Source organism: Sebastes umbrosus, chromosome 8, assembly GCF_015220745.1.
Source record: "Sebastes umbrosus isolate fSebUmb1 chromosome 8, fSebUmb1.pri, whole genome shotgun sequence".
NCBI classification, from domain to species: domain Eukaryota; kingdom Metazoa; phylum Chordata; class Actinopteri; order Perciformes; family Sebastidae; genus Sebastes; species Sebastes umbrosus.
In genome coordinates, this window is record NC_051276.1 from 27927491 (window position 1) to 27944922 (window position 17432).

General features: G+C 33.0%; 1 protein-coding gene across 2 annotated transcripts in view; it reads right to left on the reverse strand.

Moving 5' to 3' along the window:
• The window catches only part of col27a1b (collagen, type XXVII, alpha 1b), a 108316-nt gene that overhangs the window by 16504 nt on the left and 74380 nt on the right, over nucleotides 1-17432 (reverse strand). Inside the window, exons 48-61 of one of the 2 annotated variants that reach the window (XR_005207812.1) lie at nucleotides 17298-17405; nucleotides 16333-16440; nucleotides 16171-16224; nucleotides 13927-13989; nucleotides 13707-13760; nucleotides 13570-13605; nucleotides 13017-13034; nucleotides 12825-12860; nucleotides 12077-12103; nucleotides 3705-3770; nucleotides 3327-3498; nucleotides 3117-3226; nucleotides 2176-2394; nucleotides 134-1520 (exon numbers count right to left, since the gene is read on the reverse strand). Coding sequence is in view for 1 of the 2 variants with exons in the window: in XM_037777094.1 (XP_037633022.1) it covers nucleotides 1374-1520; nucleotides 2176-2394; nucleotides 3117-3226; nucleotides 3327-3495; nucleotides 3705-3770; nucleotides 12077-12103; nucleotides 12825-12860; nucleotides 13017-13034; nucleotides 13570-13605; nucleotides 13707-13760; nucleotides 13927-13989; nucleotides 16171-16224; nucleotides 16333-16440; nucleotides 17298-17405 (1215 nt within the window). In the remaining variant the exon portion in view is untranslated. Of the gene's footprint in view, nucleotides 1-133; nucleotides 1521-2175; nucleotides 2395-3116; nucleotides 3227-3326; nucleotides 3499-3704; nucleotides 3771-12076; nucleotides 12104-12824; nucleotides 12861-13016; nucleotides 13035-13569; nucleotides 13606-13706; nucleotides 13761-13926; nucleotides 13990-16170; nucleotides 16225-16332; nucleotides 16441-17297; nucleotides 17406-17432 lie in introns of those variants that run through there. The other variant, XM_037777094.1, reaches the window with a different exon arrangement.

Consider the following 17432-nt stretch of genomic DNA (forward strand, 5'->3'; position numbering starts at 1 on the left):
TTTGACTTCATTCACGCAGCATAAAATGTCTGTACAGACCAAACACTGTTAGCTCATGTACTGTGGTAGTGTTGTGTGTTGTAAGAAATCCTCTGAGTTTATAGATTGGCCGGACCAACCGCCATCGCTGCACCTTTGAGTGACGAATGCATAAACAGTAAATACAGTTGATTGTCTAGGACGATTTAATTAGAATAAAAAAACAGACTGTAGAATCCTTAAAGCTCCTAAAAATATGACGTTGATGCCTGGTTTTGAACTGGAAAGCTAATCAGAATTTAAATAAAATTTAAATAGAATCCAACGTAGATAATAAAGGTTGCATACTTATAGACATTTTGACAGATACAAAAACTTAACTTATAGTGTCAGACAGTACAAAGAATATTGAAAACGTTTAAAATACTTGAAACCTTGAAAATATAATTTAATGAATTTGGCCTGCGTGTATATTTTTTTACAACCTTCCCTTTTTTTGGTAAAAAAGCGCAGACGTAGCTTTGCTGAGAAGCTGACAAGAGTTTATCATACGAGTGTCAACCGTTGCAGCACCAGGTGTCGCCTCCGTGTCATCCCAGATTATATCCGGTAACATCTTGTTTTTGTCTGCGAGATGAGAGGTGCAGTACGAGGTAGCATCTTGACACACTTTTCTCGGGTTCACACTGTGAAAAGCTGGGATCCATTTTAACACGGACAGCACCACACAGCAGTTGTTTGTGTACGGATATCTGTATAAAAACACGGGGCCTCTCAGCACTAGACAGTCGGTTCAAAAAGACTTACCTGGAGACAGCGCGCCTGTGTGTCTGAGGCACACCGTATACCTGAATGAGTGATATGATGTTGAAACTGTATATGCCTAAAGGCTGTGGAACAATAACTATTGCACTTTATATTACAATATACAGTACATATACATGTATAAATAATACTTAAACATTAAAATACAAATTATTTCAATTGCAGATGTAACTGTTCCATATTTCTGTACAGATCACTTTTTAAAAACGTTCTAGGTTATCAGGGTATCAGGCCGCGAAGAAAATATGATACAACATGGTCCGAGAGATCATAATACTTCCTTCCAAAAAGGGGCATTCAGGTCTTGTATCACACAAAACAAGTCTCTGAAAAAAAGAAGCTTATTATTATTTTCCATAGGCTGATTAGTGCTAGAAGTCTCTGCATTCTCAACGGGGCCTTCTCTCTCTGGCGCCCCCTCCTGGTTCTGCAGTCCAAGCATATTTTGCGGAGAGAAAAATGGAGGTCCGTTGTTGTGGAAACCACAGAAGCGTTAGTCTCCCCTCCGTCCACCCTCCTCCATGCAGTCGCTCCTTTGAGGAGCATTCTCGGCCCCTCCTCAGGGCCCCCTATAAGAAGCACACGGGTCCGACCTCGAGGTGATAGCGTGCGCCGGGGTCTGCGGTCGGCAGGTTGTACACGTCCACGATGGGGAGTAAGTTTGGGTCCTGGGTCTGGAAGATGAAGTGGGTCTGATGCCAGCGGCCATCTTTGATCTGAAAGTGAAGGTTTGCGTTAGATAGTTCAGAGTTTTGGCGCAGGTTTTGAGATGTCTGCCTCCACACACATTACAATGGAGGTGAATATGGAATTTTATTTTTGATGCTAAAAATAATGAACTTTTTTTTTTAACTACTGTCTACCAAAAACGTTGACCTTGAGTTCTGTGGATTAGTCAAAGTAACAGGGACACTGCTGTGTGCATGTTGAACTAAATTCCATTCATCTACACTGTATTGAGTTGGAGGTAGAAATATTAGAAACTGTTTTTGTTTTATTTGTCTAGGTTTTGAGACATCTATCTACATGGCTGATTAGCTAAGCTCTGCATAAAGACAAGAAGCAGAGAAAACCGCTAGCCTGGTTCAGTCCAAAGTTTAAAAATCTGCCTTTTAACCCAAAAATAAAATTTTGTATCACGTTTGTTTGATGAATTTTTACGCTTGGACAAGAAATAGTTACAGCAGGTAACTCCCCGTAAATAACATAACTTGTTGTTTTTACATAACTTTTTGTGTACTTATCGGATGACACGATACACATTCCTGCCAACGGTTTCACACTATTCCACTGAACTACGGGTGGTGGTAGCACACAAAGATACGCTGCTATTCTACTTTGAATCCATGCCAGAAAGGCAGCAGTGCTTACCCAACAGTCGTCCCGGGGTATGAGCGGCTCCAGGAGGTCGCCTGCCTGAATCTTCTCCCCCGTCCAGGCCTTGAAGCTCACAGCCCTGGATGAAGGTTGCAGGGAGGGTCCTGCTGCCCACACAGGTGTGTTGAGGCAGTGAATGGTGATGTGCTGCACGGCCTCGGTGCTCAAAAGGTGGATGAAGTTCATCTGGATACGACCCACTCCCATCTCCAACTATAAAGCAAGAATTTATGTTTCACAAATAATCATAATTTAGAAAATAAATTGGTTGGCTACCAATGGATTCCTTAGGTGTTTTAGTTTCATATGATGCCAGTATCCTCACTCTAGCTTTAAAACAGCCCACTACAGCCTCGGACAGATCGATTGCGTTAATGTGTTAATGAAATTAGTGGCGTTAAAAGGATTTTGCGTTAACTTTGACAGCCCTACTTTGAAGTATGATTGTCTGTCCCCATTATTTCATTTACAGTTTATGCAGGCATTGAGTCTTACTGTATTTGTGTTCTTATGCACTGTGATGTTTAATTGCAATATGCTATGGCTTATGTATAACTCCAAAACAAAAGAATAAAAGGAGAGATTAAGATCCTAGAGTTTTACTTGCCAGCCTTTGATAGTGACTTGGCCAACAGGCCTAAATGGGAAGACATATGGCAAGAATATGCATCAAATAAGAGCTACAGTTTATAGTAGAGAGCCAGGAAATAAACAGCTGTGCAGCTTAATTTATACCATGATCAACATCTAACTAAGCTTTTCTATTTGATAACTTTCTCTACATGCACACAAGCAATCACGCATTTGATATTCATCCACTGTATGCATAAAAAGCTCCCACAATTGTTTTATTTTCAATCTAAGTTATGGATTTACGTTTCACTGGGTGTTTTGTCTAGCTGAAGCAAATAGCTCAATAAAGAAGTGATCCGAACCTTGGATACTGTGATCGGCTTCAGGCAAGTCTGTCCTCCACTAGTGAAGTTGCACATCACCTCAATAGTGTCAGCAGCGCAGCCGAGGTTTGGGTCGATCCAGTAAGTGCCTGCCAAAGAGCAGCAGCAGAGGAGGAAACAGCTCTTATTTAACAAGAACAGACTGGATATGTGCACAGACATGACTAGGTAGTTCAAATGTCTCCTCACCATCGTGCATCCTCTGTTCACAGTTGTACAGGTCTCGGCAGATCCGTGCAGGGTTGTCACGGGTTCCCAGCGGGTTCTTAAGACTCTGGATCAGGGTGCTGAGATGCTGTAAGGTCTTGAAGATCTCTGTGCCCTGGTCTAACATGGGTGGGTCCATGCTCTGATAGTTCTGCTTCAGACATAAATGTTGGCATGACTGAAATGTAATTTCTATACATGTTTATCTTTTATTAGATCAGATTATGTTTTTGGCAGACTTTAGTTGGATCTTTAAATGGTTAAAGTTTATACAGACTCATTCAGATTAATAATACCCATGAGGGGCCCAGCGATCAACAGTGATTCCTTGCAATGAGCAAAGTTTCCCTCAAAACTAACCTCTGGCCTCATTGCAGCATGGGAATCGATGATGACTTGAAAGGCGGCACCAAGAGCCTCATTTCTCTAGCAAAGAAAACAGCAAGGCAATAAAGTAACCACAACCATGCCGTTTTATGATATACTATACTAAGACATTTTTATGACTTTATGACATACTATACTATGACTTCTTTTCCATGTTATTTTTCAACATACTATACAATGACTTTTTTTCATATTTTCTACATACTATACTTTGACTTATGACTTTCAGCATACTATACCATGACTTTTTAAAAGACATTTTTCGACACACCATACTATGACATTTTTCATATTTTTCCACATACTATACTAGGACTTTTTTTTTTTTTACATTTTTCGACAAACTATAATATGACCTTTTTCATGAAATAGTTCAGCATTTTATACTGAGACTTTTTATGACTTGTTTTGACATATTATACTATGACTTCTTTCATGAAATTTTCCGACATACTATATTATGATTTTATGTTTCTACTTTTTTCGGAATACTATACTGACTTTTTTCATGAAATTCTTCGGCGTACTATTCTATGACTTTTATGACTTATCGGCATTCTATACTATGACTCTTTTTTTGTGAAATTTTTCAACATACTATACCATGATTCTTTTTGGTGAAATTTCCGGCATGCTATACTATGACTTTTTTTCATGAAATTTTTCGACATGCTATAAAATTACTTTTTTTCATGAAATTTTTCGACATGCTATAAAATTACTTTTTTTCATGAAATTTTTCGACATGCTATAAAATTACTTTTTTTCATAAAATTTTCGACATACTAAACTATGACTTTTTTTCATGAAATTTTTCGACATGCTATAAAATTACTTTTTTTCATAAATTTTTCGACATGCTATAAAATTACTTTTTTTCATGACATTTTTCGACATGCTATAAAAATTACTTTTTTCATGAAATTTTTCGACATGCTATAAAATTACTTTTTTTCATACATTTTTCGACATGCTATATTATGACTTTTTTTCATGAAATTTTTCGACATGCTATAAAATTACTTTTTTTCATGAACTTTTTCGACATGCTATAAAATTACTTTTTTTCATGAAATTTTTCGACTAGCTATAAAATTACTGTTTTCATAAAATTTTCGACATACTAAACTATGACTTTTTTTCATGAAATTTTTCGACATGCTATAAAATTACTTTTTTCATGAAATTTTTCGACATGCTATAAAATTACTTTTTTCATGAAATTTTTCGACATGCTATAAAATTACATTTTTTTCATGAAATTTTTCACATCCTATAAAATTACTTTTTTTCATGAAATGTTTTGAAATACTATACTATTGACTTTTTTTCATGAAATTTTTCGACATGCTATAAAATTACTTTTATTCTTAGAATTTCGACATACTATACTATGACCTTTTTTCATACATTTTTCGACATTCCATACTATGACTTTTTTTCATGAAATTTTTCGACATGCTATAAAATTACTTTTTTTCATGAAATTTTTCGACATGCTATACTATGAAATTTTTTCATGAAATTTTTGGACATGACCTTTTTTCATACATTTTTCGACATTCCATACTATGACTTTTTTTCATGAAATTTTTCGACATGCTATAAAATTACTTTTTCATGAAATTTTTCGACATGCTATAAAATTACTTTTTTTCATAAAATTTTCGACATACTAAACTATGACTTTTTTTCATGAAATTTTTCGACATGCTATAAAATTACTTTTTTTCATAAATTTTTCGACATGCTATACTATGACTTTCTTTCATGAAATTTTTCGACATGCTATAAAATGACTTTTTTTCATGAACTTTTTCGACATGCTATAAAATTACTTTTTTTCATGACATTTTTCGACATGCTATAAAAATGACTTTTTTCATGAAATTTTTCGACATGCTATAAAATTACTTTTTTTCATAAAATTTTCGACATACTAAACTATGACTTTTTTTCATGAAATTTTTCGACATGCTATACTATGAAATTTTTTCATGAAATTTTTGGACATGCTATAAAATTACTTTTTTCATAAAATTTTCGACATACTAAACTATGACTTTTTTTCATGAAATTTTTCGACATGCTATAAAATTACTTTTTTCATGAAATTTTTCGACATGCTATAAAATTACATTTTTTTCATGAAATTTTTCGACATCCTATAAAATTACTTTTTTTCATGAAATGTTTTGAAATACTATACTATTGACTTTTTCCATAAAATTTTCGACATACTATACTATGACTTTTTTTCATGAAATTTTTCGACATGCTATAAAATTACTTTTTTTCATGACATTTTTCGACATGCTATAAAAATTACTTTTTTCATGAAATTTTTCGACATGCTATAAAATTACTTTTTTTCATACATTTTTCGACATGCTATACTATGACTTTTTTTCATGAAATTTTTCGACATGCTATAAAATGACTTTTTTTCATGAACTTTTTCGACATGCTATAAAATTACTTTTTTTCATGAAATTTTTCGACATGCTATAAAATGACTTTTTTTCATAAATTTTTCGACATGCTATACTATGAAATTTTTTCATGAAATTTTTGGACATGACTTTTTTTCATAAATTTTTCGACATGCTATAAAATTACTTTTTTTCATGAAGTTTTTCGACATACTATACTGGGACGTTTTTTTCCTGAAATTTTTCGACATACTATACTGGGACTTTTTTTCCTGAAATTTTTCAACAAACTATACTATGACTTTTTTTCATACATTTTTCGACATTCCATACTATGACTTTTTTTCATGAAATTCTTCGACATGCTATAAAATTACTTTTTCATGAAATTTTTCGACATGCTATAAAATTACTTTTTTCATGAAATTTTTCGACATGCTATAAAATTACTTTTTTTCATGACATTTTTCGACATGCTATAAAAATTACTTTTTTCATGAAATTTTTCGACATGCTATAAAATTACTTTTTTTCATACATTTTTCGACATGCTATACTATGACTTTTTTTCATGAAATTTTTCGACATGCTATAAAATGACTTTTTTTCATGAACTTTTTCGACATGCTATAAAATTACTTTTTTTCATGAAATTTTTCGACATGCTATAAAATTACTTTTTTTCATAAAATTTTCGACATACTAAACTATGACTTTTTTTCATGAAATTTTTCGACATGCTATAAAATTACTTTTTTTCATGACATTTTTCGACATGCTATAAAAATTACTTTTTTCATGAAATTTTTCGACATGCTATAAAATTACTTTTTTTCATAAATTTTTGGACATGCTATACTATGAAATTTTTTCATGAAATTTTTGGACATGACTTTTTTTCATAAATTTTTCGACATGCTATAAAATTACTTTTTTTCATGAAGTTTTTCGACATACTATACTGGGACTTTTTTTCCTGAAATTTTTCGACATACTATACTGGGACTTTTTTTCCTGAAATTTTTCAACAAACTATACTATGACTTTTTTTCATACATTTTTCGACATTCCATACTATGACTTTTTTTCATGAAATTCTTCGACATGCTATAAAATTACTTTTTCATGAAATTTTTCGACATGCTATAAAATTACTTTTTTCATGAAATTTTTCGACATGCTATAAAATTACATTTTTTTCATGAAATTTTTCGACATCCAATAAAATTACTTTTTTTTCATGAAATGTTTTGAAATACTATACTATTGACCTTTTTTCATACATTTTTCGACATTCCATACTATGACTTTTTTTCATGAAATTTTTCGACATGCTATAAAATTACTTTTTCATGAAATTTTTCGACATGCTATAAAATTACTTTTTTCATGAAATTTTTCGACATACTATAAAATTACTTTTTTTCATAAATTTTTCGACATGCTATAAAATTACTTTTTTTCATGAGGTTTTTCGACATACTATACTGGGACTTTTTTTCCTGAAATTTTTCAACAAACTATACTATGACTTTTTTTCATGAAATTTTTCGACATGCTATAAAATTACTTTTTCATAAATTTTTCGACATGCTATAAAATTACTTTTTTCATGAAATTTTTCGACATGCTATAAAATTACTTTTTTTCATACATTTTTCGACATGCTATATTATGACTTTTTTTCATGAAATTTTTCGACATGCTATAAAATTACTTTTTTTCATGAACTTTTTCGACATGCTATAAAATTACTTTTTTTCATGAAATTTTTCGACATGCTATAAAATTACTTTTTTTCATAAAATTTTCGACATGCTATAAAATTACTTTTTTCATAAAATTTTCGACATACTAAACTATGACTTTTTTTCATGAAATTTTTCGACATGCTATAAAATTACTTTTTTCATGAAATTTTTCGACATGCTATAAAATTACATTTTTTTCATGAAATTTTTCGACATCCTATAAAATTACTTTTTTTCATGAAATGTTTTGAAATACTATACTATTGACTTTTTTTCATGAAATTTTTCGACATGCTATAAAATTACTTTTTTTCTTAGAATTTCGACATACTATACTATGACCTTTTTTCATACATTTTTCGACATGCTATAAAATTACTTTTTTTCTTAGAATTTCGACATACTATACTATGACTTTTTTTCATGAAATTTTTCGACATGCTATAAAATTACTTTTTTTCATGAAATTTTTCGACATGCTATAAAATTACTTTTTTTCATAAAATTTTCGACATACTAAACTATGACTTTTTTTCATGAAATTTTTCGACATGCTATAAAATTACTTTTTTTCATAAATTTTTCGACATGCTATACTATGACTTTCTTTCATGAAATTTTTCGACATGCTATAAAATTACTTTTTTTCATGAACTTTTTCGACATGCTATAAAATTACTTTTTTTCATGACATTTTTCGACATGCTATAAAAATGACTTTTTTCATGAAATTTTTCGACATGCTATAAAATTACTTTTTTTCATAAAATTTTCGACATACTAAACTATGACTTTTTTTCATGAAATTTTTCGACATGCTATAAAATTACTTTTTTTCATAAAATTTTCGACATACTAAACTATGACTTTTTTTCATAAAATTTTCGACATACTAAACTATGACTTTTTTTCATGAAATTTTTCGACATGCTATAAAATTACTTTTTTTCATGAAATTTTTGGACATGCTATACTATGAAATTTTTTCATGAAATTTTTGGACATGCTATAAAATTACTTTTTTCATAAAATTTTCGACATACTAAATTATGACTTTTTTTCATGAAATTTTTCGACATGCTATAAAATTACTTTTTTCATGAAATTTTTCGACATGCTATAAAATTACATTTTTTTCATGAAATTTTTCGACATCCTATAAAATTACTTTTTTTTCATGAAATGTTTTGAAATACTATACTATTGACTTTTTCCATAAAATTTTCGACATACTATACTATGACTTTTTTTCATGAAATTTTTCGACATGCTATAAAATTACTTTTTTTCATGACATTTTTCGACATGCTATAAAAATTACTTTTTTCATGAAATTTTTCGACATGCTATAAAATTACTTTTTTTCATACATTTTTCGACATGCTATACTATGACTTTTTTTCATGAAATTTTTCGACATGCTATAAAATGACTTTTTTTCATGAACTTTTTCGACATGCTATAAAATTACTTTTTTTCATGAAATTTTTCGACATGCTATAAAATTACTTTTTTTCATAAAATTTTCGACATACTAAACTATGACTTTTTTTCATGAAATTTTTTCATGAAATTTTTGGACATGACTTTTTTTCATAAATTTTTCGACATGCTATAAAATTACTTTTTTTCATGAAGTTTTTCGACATACTATACTGGGACTTTTTTTCCTGAAATTTTTCGACATACTATACTGGGACTTTTTTTCCTGAAATTTTTCAACAAACTATACTATGACTTTTTTTCATGAAATTCTTCGACATGCTATAAAATTACTTTTTCATGAAATTTTTCGACATGCTATAAAATTACTTTTTTCATGAAATTTTTCGACATGCTATAAAATTACTTTTTCATGAAATTTTTCGACATGCTATAAAATTACTTTTTTCATGAAATTTTTCGACATGCTATAAAATTACATTTTTTTCATGAAATTTTTCGACATCCTATAAAATTACTTTTTTTTCATGAAATGTTTTGAAATACTATACTATTGACCTTTTTTCATACATTTTTCGACATTCCATACTATGACTTTTTTTCATGAAATTTTTCGACATGCTATAAAATTACTTTTTCATGAAATTTTTCGACATGCTATAAAATTACTTTTTTCATGAAATTTTTCGACATACTATAAAATTACTTTTTTTCATGAAATTTTTCGACATGCTATAAAATTACTTTTTTTCATAAATTTTTCGACATGCTATAAAATTACTTTTTTTCATGAGGTTTTTCGACATACTATACTGGGACTTTTTTTCCTGAAATTTTTCAACAAACTATACTATGACTTTTTTTCATGAAATTTTTCGACATGCTATAAAATTACTTTTTCATAAATTTTTCGACATGCTATAAAATTACTTTTTTTCATGAAATTTTTCGACCTGCTATAAAATTACTTTTTTTCCTGAAATTTTTCGACATTCTATACTATGACTTTTTTTCATGGCATTTTTCGACATACTATAAAATTACTTTTTTTCATGAAATTTTTCGACATGCTATAAAATTACTTTTTTTCATGAAATTTTTCAACATACTATACTATGACTTTTTTTCATAAATTTTTCGACATACTATACTGAGACTTTTTTTCCTGAAATTTTTCAACATACTATACTATGACTTTTTTTCATGAAATTTTTCGACATGCTATAAAATTACTTTTTCATGAAATTTTTCGACATGCTATAAAATTACTTTTTTTCATGAAATTTTTCGACATGCTATAAAATTACTTTTTTTCCTGAAATTTTTCGACATACTATACTATGACTTTTTTTCATGGCATTTTTCGACAAACCATACTATGACTTTTTTTCCTGAAATTTTTCAACATGCTATAAAATTACTTTTTTTCATGAAATTTTCGACAAACTATACTATGCCATTTTTTCAACATACTATACTATGACTTTTTTTCCTGAAATTTTTCAACATGCTATAAAATTACTTTTTTTCATAAAATTTTCGACATACTATACTATGACTTTTTTCATGTAATTTTTCGACATGCTATACTATGACTTTTTTTCATAACATTTTTCGACATGCTATAAAATTACATTTTTTTCATGAAATTTTTCGACATGCTATAAAATTACTTTTTTTCATAAATTTTTCGACATACTATACTATGACTTTTTTTCATAAATTTTTCGACATACTATACTATGACTTTTTTTCATAAATTTTTCGACATACTATACTGGGACTTTTTTTCCTGAAATTTTTCAACATACTATACTACGACTTTTTTTCATGAAATTTTTCGACATGCTATAAAATTACTTTTTCATGAAATTTTTCGACATGCTATAAAATTACTTTTTTTCATGAAATTTTTCGACATGCTATAAAATTACTTTTTTTCATGAAATTTTTCGACATACTATACAATGACTTTTTCATGAAATTTTTTGACCTGCTATAAAATTACTTTTTTTCCTGAAATTTTTCGACATACTATACTATGACTTTTTTTCATGGCATTTTTCGACAAACCATACTATGACTTTTTTTCCTGAAATTTTTCAACATGCTATAAAATTACTTTTTTTCATAAAATTTTCGACATACTATACTATGACTTTTTTCATGTAATTTTTCGACATGCTATACTATGACTTTTTTTCATAACATTTTTCGACATGCTATAAAATTACTTTTTTTCATGAAATATTTCAACATACTATACTATGAATTTTTTTCATGAAATTTTTCGACATACTATACTGGGACTTTTTTTCCTGAAATCTTTCAACAAACTATACTGTGACATTTTTTCAACATACTATACTATGACTTTTTTTCCACAAAATTTTTCAACATACTATACTATGACTTTTTTCATGAAATTTTTCGACATACTATAATCTGACTCTTTTTGGTGAAATTTTTCGACATAAAAATTTCTATGACATAAAACTTTCTATGACTTTTTTTTCATACAATTTTTCCACATACTATACTATGACATTTTTTGACATACTATACTTTGACATTTATATGACTTTACATAACATACTATCACTTCTTTATGACATTCTTATGGCATACTTTACATGATGGTAATTTTTACTTCTTAGTTTGTACTAACATTTCATCATTCCCAAAACCCTGACTTGACAATAAAGAGAAACAAACTTACAAGTGAGAGGACAGAACTGGGAAGACCCTGAAAACCAAAGAGAAAAGCCTGTATTATATGCACCATGTATACTGACACATTTGCTGTTTTTATTGTTGGCACTTTTGTCAGTGTATTTGTATTCAGAAAACCATTCTGTAAATCCTGATTGGTGGGTTCTGCCATTCTCATTCAATATGCAGATAAGAACAGAAACGCTCATGAACGCACAGCAAAATAAAGCATGTCAAATGCGGAGAAGAAGACCCCCTGGCTGACATCTATTTGAATCAGATCACAGTGGATAACAAGCAGGTATAAGTAGTTAAATCATTCTCTAAATAACACACTTGATATACTCACAGTTTAATTACGGTGTACATGCACAAATGAGTTTTCCCTCTTCAAATGACTTTCCAGCAGACTAGATGGTGCACTCACAGCCGAGTACTTTTTTTTTCAATGTAACTTTGGAATCTGAATTATGAAAACACTTGTTTGCATCAGTACATTTTAAACTTTTATGAATGCACAGTAGAGACAAAACACTAGTCTGCTCTGTGCACTGTGAATCAGTCAGTCAATCAGTGTGTTCCACTTTTTTTTCCTTTTGAAATGAGCTCTCATTGATTTCTGGAAAAAGTTTGGAGAACCTCTTTTAACCAAGCACAATTCTCTTTTGTGATTTTTTTTGTTCCTGTGTTCAGACACTGAAATCTAGACTGAATTACATAAAACGAAAATCATTCATACAAAATGAAGAACTTACTGGTGGTCCAGGTGGTCCACTGGGGCCACGAAATCCCTGAAAAATTGCATCACCACATTATCCTTCAAATTATTTAGAACTTGGCCTTTATAAAAGATGATGAAGTAATTTATTCATTTCTTCTAGTATTGAGCAGACCACAGGCCTGTGCAGAGAATAATGATTAAGCTACAGAGGTGAATAATTACTCACCCTTGGTCCTTGCAACCCCTGTTAGAGATGAAAGAAAAAGTAATCAATATTCACAAGTGGACAATCCCACAATAATAGAATGAGTTTGAGAGTAGACCAGATATTATTCCATTATGTGCAGTGTAGCGCCGTCTTTGTGCTTCCAATTCAATAGTCAAACAGTCGTAATCCTCTGTATGTTGAATTGCCCTCTTGCTTCTTTGCCTACACTCAGAAATCATATTTCTACACAGCAAATCCTATTTTCACACAGCAAACTCATACATGAATGTTGCCGTTTTGGGAGTGAGCTCGTGAGATATGCCTGTATACGAAGCGCTTAATAAACCTCTTAAAAAGCTTGAGATGAGCATGCAGCCAACATTTATCACCCTGACAGGAATTCCACAGCAGCTAAGTGTCACTGTGAGTGTAAGAACAAACAGTGGAGCACAATAGGAAATGAAAAGTGCTGAGGGCAAAAGAGGCTGAGTGGTGTGCCGTCTCCATACTAAGTATCCTATTCTGTGCTCACAGTACAGACAAAAGGATTCATCAAAACAGCGCCACGCACCGTCTCCCCCCGACTTCCTTTGTCACCCTTGGGTCCCTGATGGAGAGAAAGGAGACAGAAGATCACTCCATCACTGCCAAAAAGCAGAGAGAAGTCACATAGAGCTTGGCAGATAGGATGAGATATGAGGTACATACAGAATGACCGCTGGGGCCAATGATGCCAACGGGGCCCAAAGCTCCCTCCATACCCTGGAAAGCAAGAGGCATGTTAGTGACTGACGACACTTATGATGGAGCATCTTATGGAGCACTGCTTATTTTTCATGTGAAGTGTGCAGTTTGTGAGAGTTCAGTGCGCTGGCATTGGCTGAAATACTACACCGAGTTACCAAACTGCCATCAATCTTCATCTTACCAACAAACCACGTGGTCCTTTTGGTCCCTGTATCCCTGCTGGGCCAATGTCTCCCAGGGGTCCCTAGAAAGACAAATATTTGTAATTTATAATGGTGGATAAGATATGGTAAGTTTAAAGGTTTAACCGATATTGAACAATCAATGACCTTTGTCGACCTCCATTGGCAACAAGCAGGATTTGTTACATTGACAAAGCACCATGTTGAAGGTGCTAAATACAAGATTGGGAGCACTCTATTGCCTCTCAACATGGTGATGGAGAGCCGCGGCTTGTACCTAACGGTGTTAACAGCGGTGTAAACAATGCGGAAAGTGCTGACAGAGCTAACAGTGTTAACCTGAGGGTGAACTGGAAAGTGGGTGCTATGTTTCTGCGACGACGCCGTCGGTTGGGACGGCGTTATCAGCTGTAACCGCCGTATGAGAGCAGTGCAGAGCGGCGGCCGTGAGCTAGCTCCTGGGGCACACTCACATGCACACAGAGGGAGAGCGACTTCATTCTCTGCTCAGGTAGACATTACTCCTCTATATCTTTACTAGGCTTGCCGCGGTAGTCTGTGTTACCGGTGTGACATGGTGTTCGGGCATACGCCAATTATATTACTTGCCCACCGTTGTTTTGCTTTTTAAAAATAAAAATAAAAATAAAACCCATTAAGTTAATCGTATCAGCGGCCACGTTCATCAAATAAAAAAACACTAATTTGTGAAATACTAAGCCTGTTGTCCGACGACGGACGCTATAATTATAAACTTAAAGTGTCTGTTCCGTGCACGTACAGCAGCAGTAGTGTAGTCACAGCACCAAGTAGCATCAGAAATCCTTTATCACATGATGAGGGAGAGTTGACCGACAAGACGATGGCGGAGGATTTGATGCCAAAGCGAAAGGCAAAAGCGCCTATTTGGCAATAGTTCGGATTTAAAGAGCTCTACAGCTGGTTTCCACCTGGCGCCACTGTGCTGCGTTCGGCTGCGACCCGGTTTTGTTCCTTCCTCCGTACGGCTTCAGACGACACCACGAGCATTTCAGAAGCAGAACAAATGTCCGGTGTTGTCACAAATTTATTAAGCGGTGGGAACATTTCCTCACTGTAGCATCCCAAATATTTTCATAGCAAATAGTTGTTTGCTGCTATATTAATGCTCCGAGTATCATTTAGAGAACCTTTAAAGTTGCCTGAAAGCAGTCGCAGCCTGTTACTCTCAGGGGGGTGATTGCCACTTACTCATCCCTCCTCACCGTTATCTGAGAGCTGTAAACCCAAACCCAATCTTCAAAATGCCCCTTCAGTAACTGTGTCACAGATGTTTTATATGGTGCAATGCTCCTACATTAGTCTACGGGCAACACTATGCAACACCGTTATGTTAGTGTAGATTCTGTATGATGTAACATTTTCATACACCCCTACCAAGCAGCTACTCCACTGCTTAACGACACATGTGCTACCAGTTTTAATCTACTCTTGATATAGCTGTAAAAAAATAAATGGTTTGCAGCACGGTGCTTTCATCATAAAAATATCATAATAAAAAAAGTTTGATTAATGTAATAATTCCAAGCGGAAAGTGAAAAAGTTTTATAAGAAACTAGCGTAAACAACTTAATCTCTCCTCTTATCTAGAATATGGTCAATATTGTTGCTGTTAAATTGTTGATTACAACCATTAAACATCACTCCTGGACAGGAGATGTTTTGTTTTTTATCTCCTTACTAATTAGCCTTACTCATTGCTTCGGAGTAAGAAAAATTATTATAAACTCCACTGAACACTAAGACAAAGCTCATCTGCTTCACACTCCTGTTCAACTCCCACAGTAGGAAAGTATCCGAGATCACCCTCAGGGTTTTAAATTAAAGAGAGAGACTCCAGGAAAGCCTGTTCTGTTTCTTCAGCTGGCAGTAATGTATAGTGCAGCATCGCTGTAAGTAAAGCAGACTTATGGTGCAGCAGATGTCATCCTGGGGCATGTTACAGTAATACATAACAGCTTTCATATCATTTTTTACTGAAGACAATATAATGTAATGCACCTCCAGACAATGTTAGATGCTCAAACTTGACAAAGTACTTCAACCAAAAGGTGAGTTAAAACGCAGGACTGACATTTTGGGTCATTTTACTGTCTCAGAGCCATATCATCAGTCTGGCCTTTGTTCAGACTTGAAACTTTATAGGTCTGATTGACCTGAGGTCATCATTTTGGTTTTGCATGGAGCTTAAAGGGTGCACATACCTTTGGTCCATACAGACCAAACACCCCTGGAAATCCTTGTCCACCAGCATCCCCCTGATAAACAGAGAAGGAAAAGTTAATAATGGCAATATTCATCACTGAGCAAGCAAAAAAAGTTGTCATGTAAAGGAATTTTAATTTATTTGACAAATCAGTGCTCACTGGTTGTCCTTTAGGTCCCTGGTCTCCTTGTTTTCCTGGCAATCCCATCCCGCCAATAAAGCCTTTTTTTCCTGATGCACCAGTTTGGCCTGAAAGACCCCTCTCACCCTGGAGAACACATATAAATACACGTAAACACATGCACATCCTCCTCACATCCCACCCAGTAAACTCTGAACAGACACCCAGACAAACCAGTCAAAGATTGTGCAGGAACAAGCTCATGGTCCCTCACTGGCTTCCCACCAATGGACACTTGTAATTGCATGAAGTGGGGTAGCAAACCAAGTAGGAAGCAACACCGCCAAGAACTGAACCTTTTATCTCAACTGTGCTTGGCTGATGCTTTTCCCCTACATCACTATAACATCAGTTTTGAAAGTTTCATTATCGCAAGATCCAGTAGTAGAACAAAACTACAGTTTACTTCATGACAATCAGTCCAAATCCAATACATGTTTGCACATAGATCACCGACATATGACCAAATCACAATGCAAATTTATTCCCTAACCATGAGGGTACAGTGAGGGGAAAATAATAATAAAATAAAGCCTCTCTGTATTTTATATAATATTGGCAAATCGCTGCAAATCAAGACTGTGCCAACTCATTAATAATTGCGACACCAACTTTCCTAAAATTATTGCTGTGAAAACGAGGTCTTTAGAGATACGGTGTAAAGACTTAGTGCACAGTTTGGCATTTGAGATCAGAAAACACTCCGAACAAAAAGGCAGCACTGCACTGTGGCGCCAAGGGAGGCAACAGTGGCAGATTAAAGCTGAGTTGGCAATTTCCACTTGATACTGGCAATAAAATTGCCTGCATTGTGATCTATCAAAAAGCTGTGCTATAACTTTACATTAAGTTCTTTTTGAATAAGATCAAAACTTTGCACTCTCAGCTCAAGCTACTAAAATAAAGTAATAAACAAATTGTTCACCCATCATCATCATTCTCACCTTTGGCCCAAAGTAGCCTTGACTTCCAGGAAGCCCCGTCACACCAGTTGTACCCTGCTGCCCAGGTTTGCCAGTTAAGCCCACAGCTCCGTCTTCTCCTTGCTCCCCCTAAACACAGTTTGGTGAACAATAATG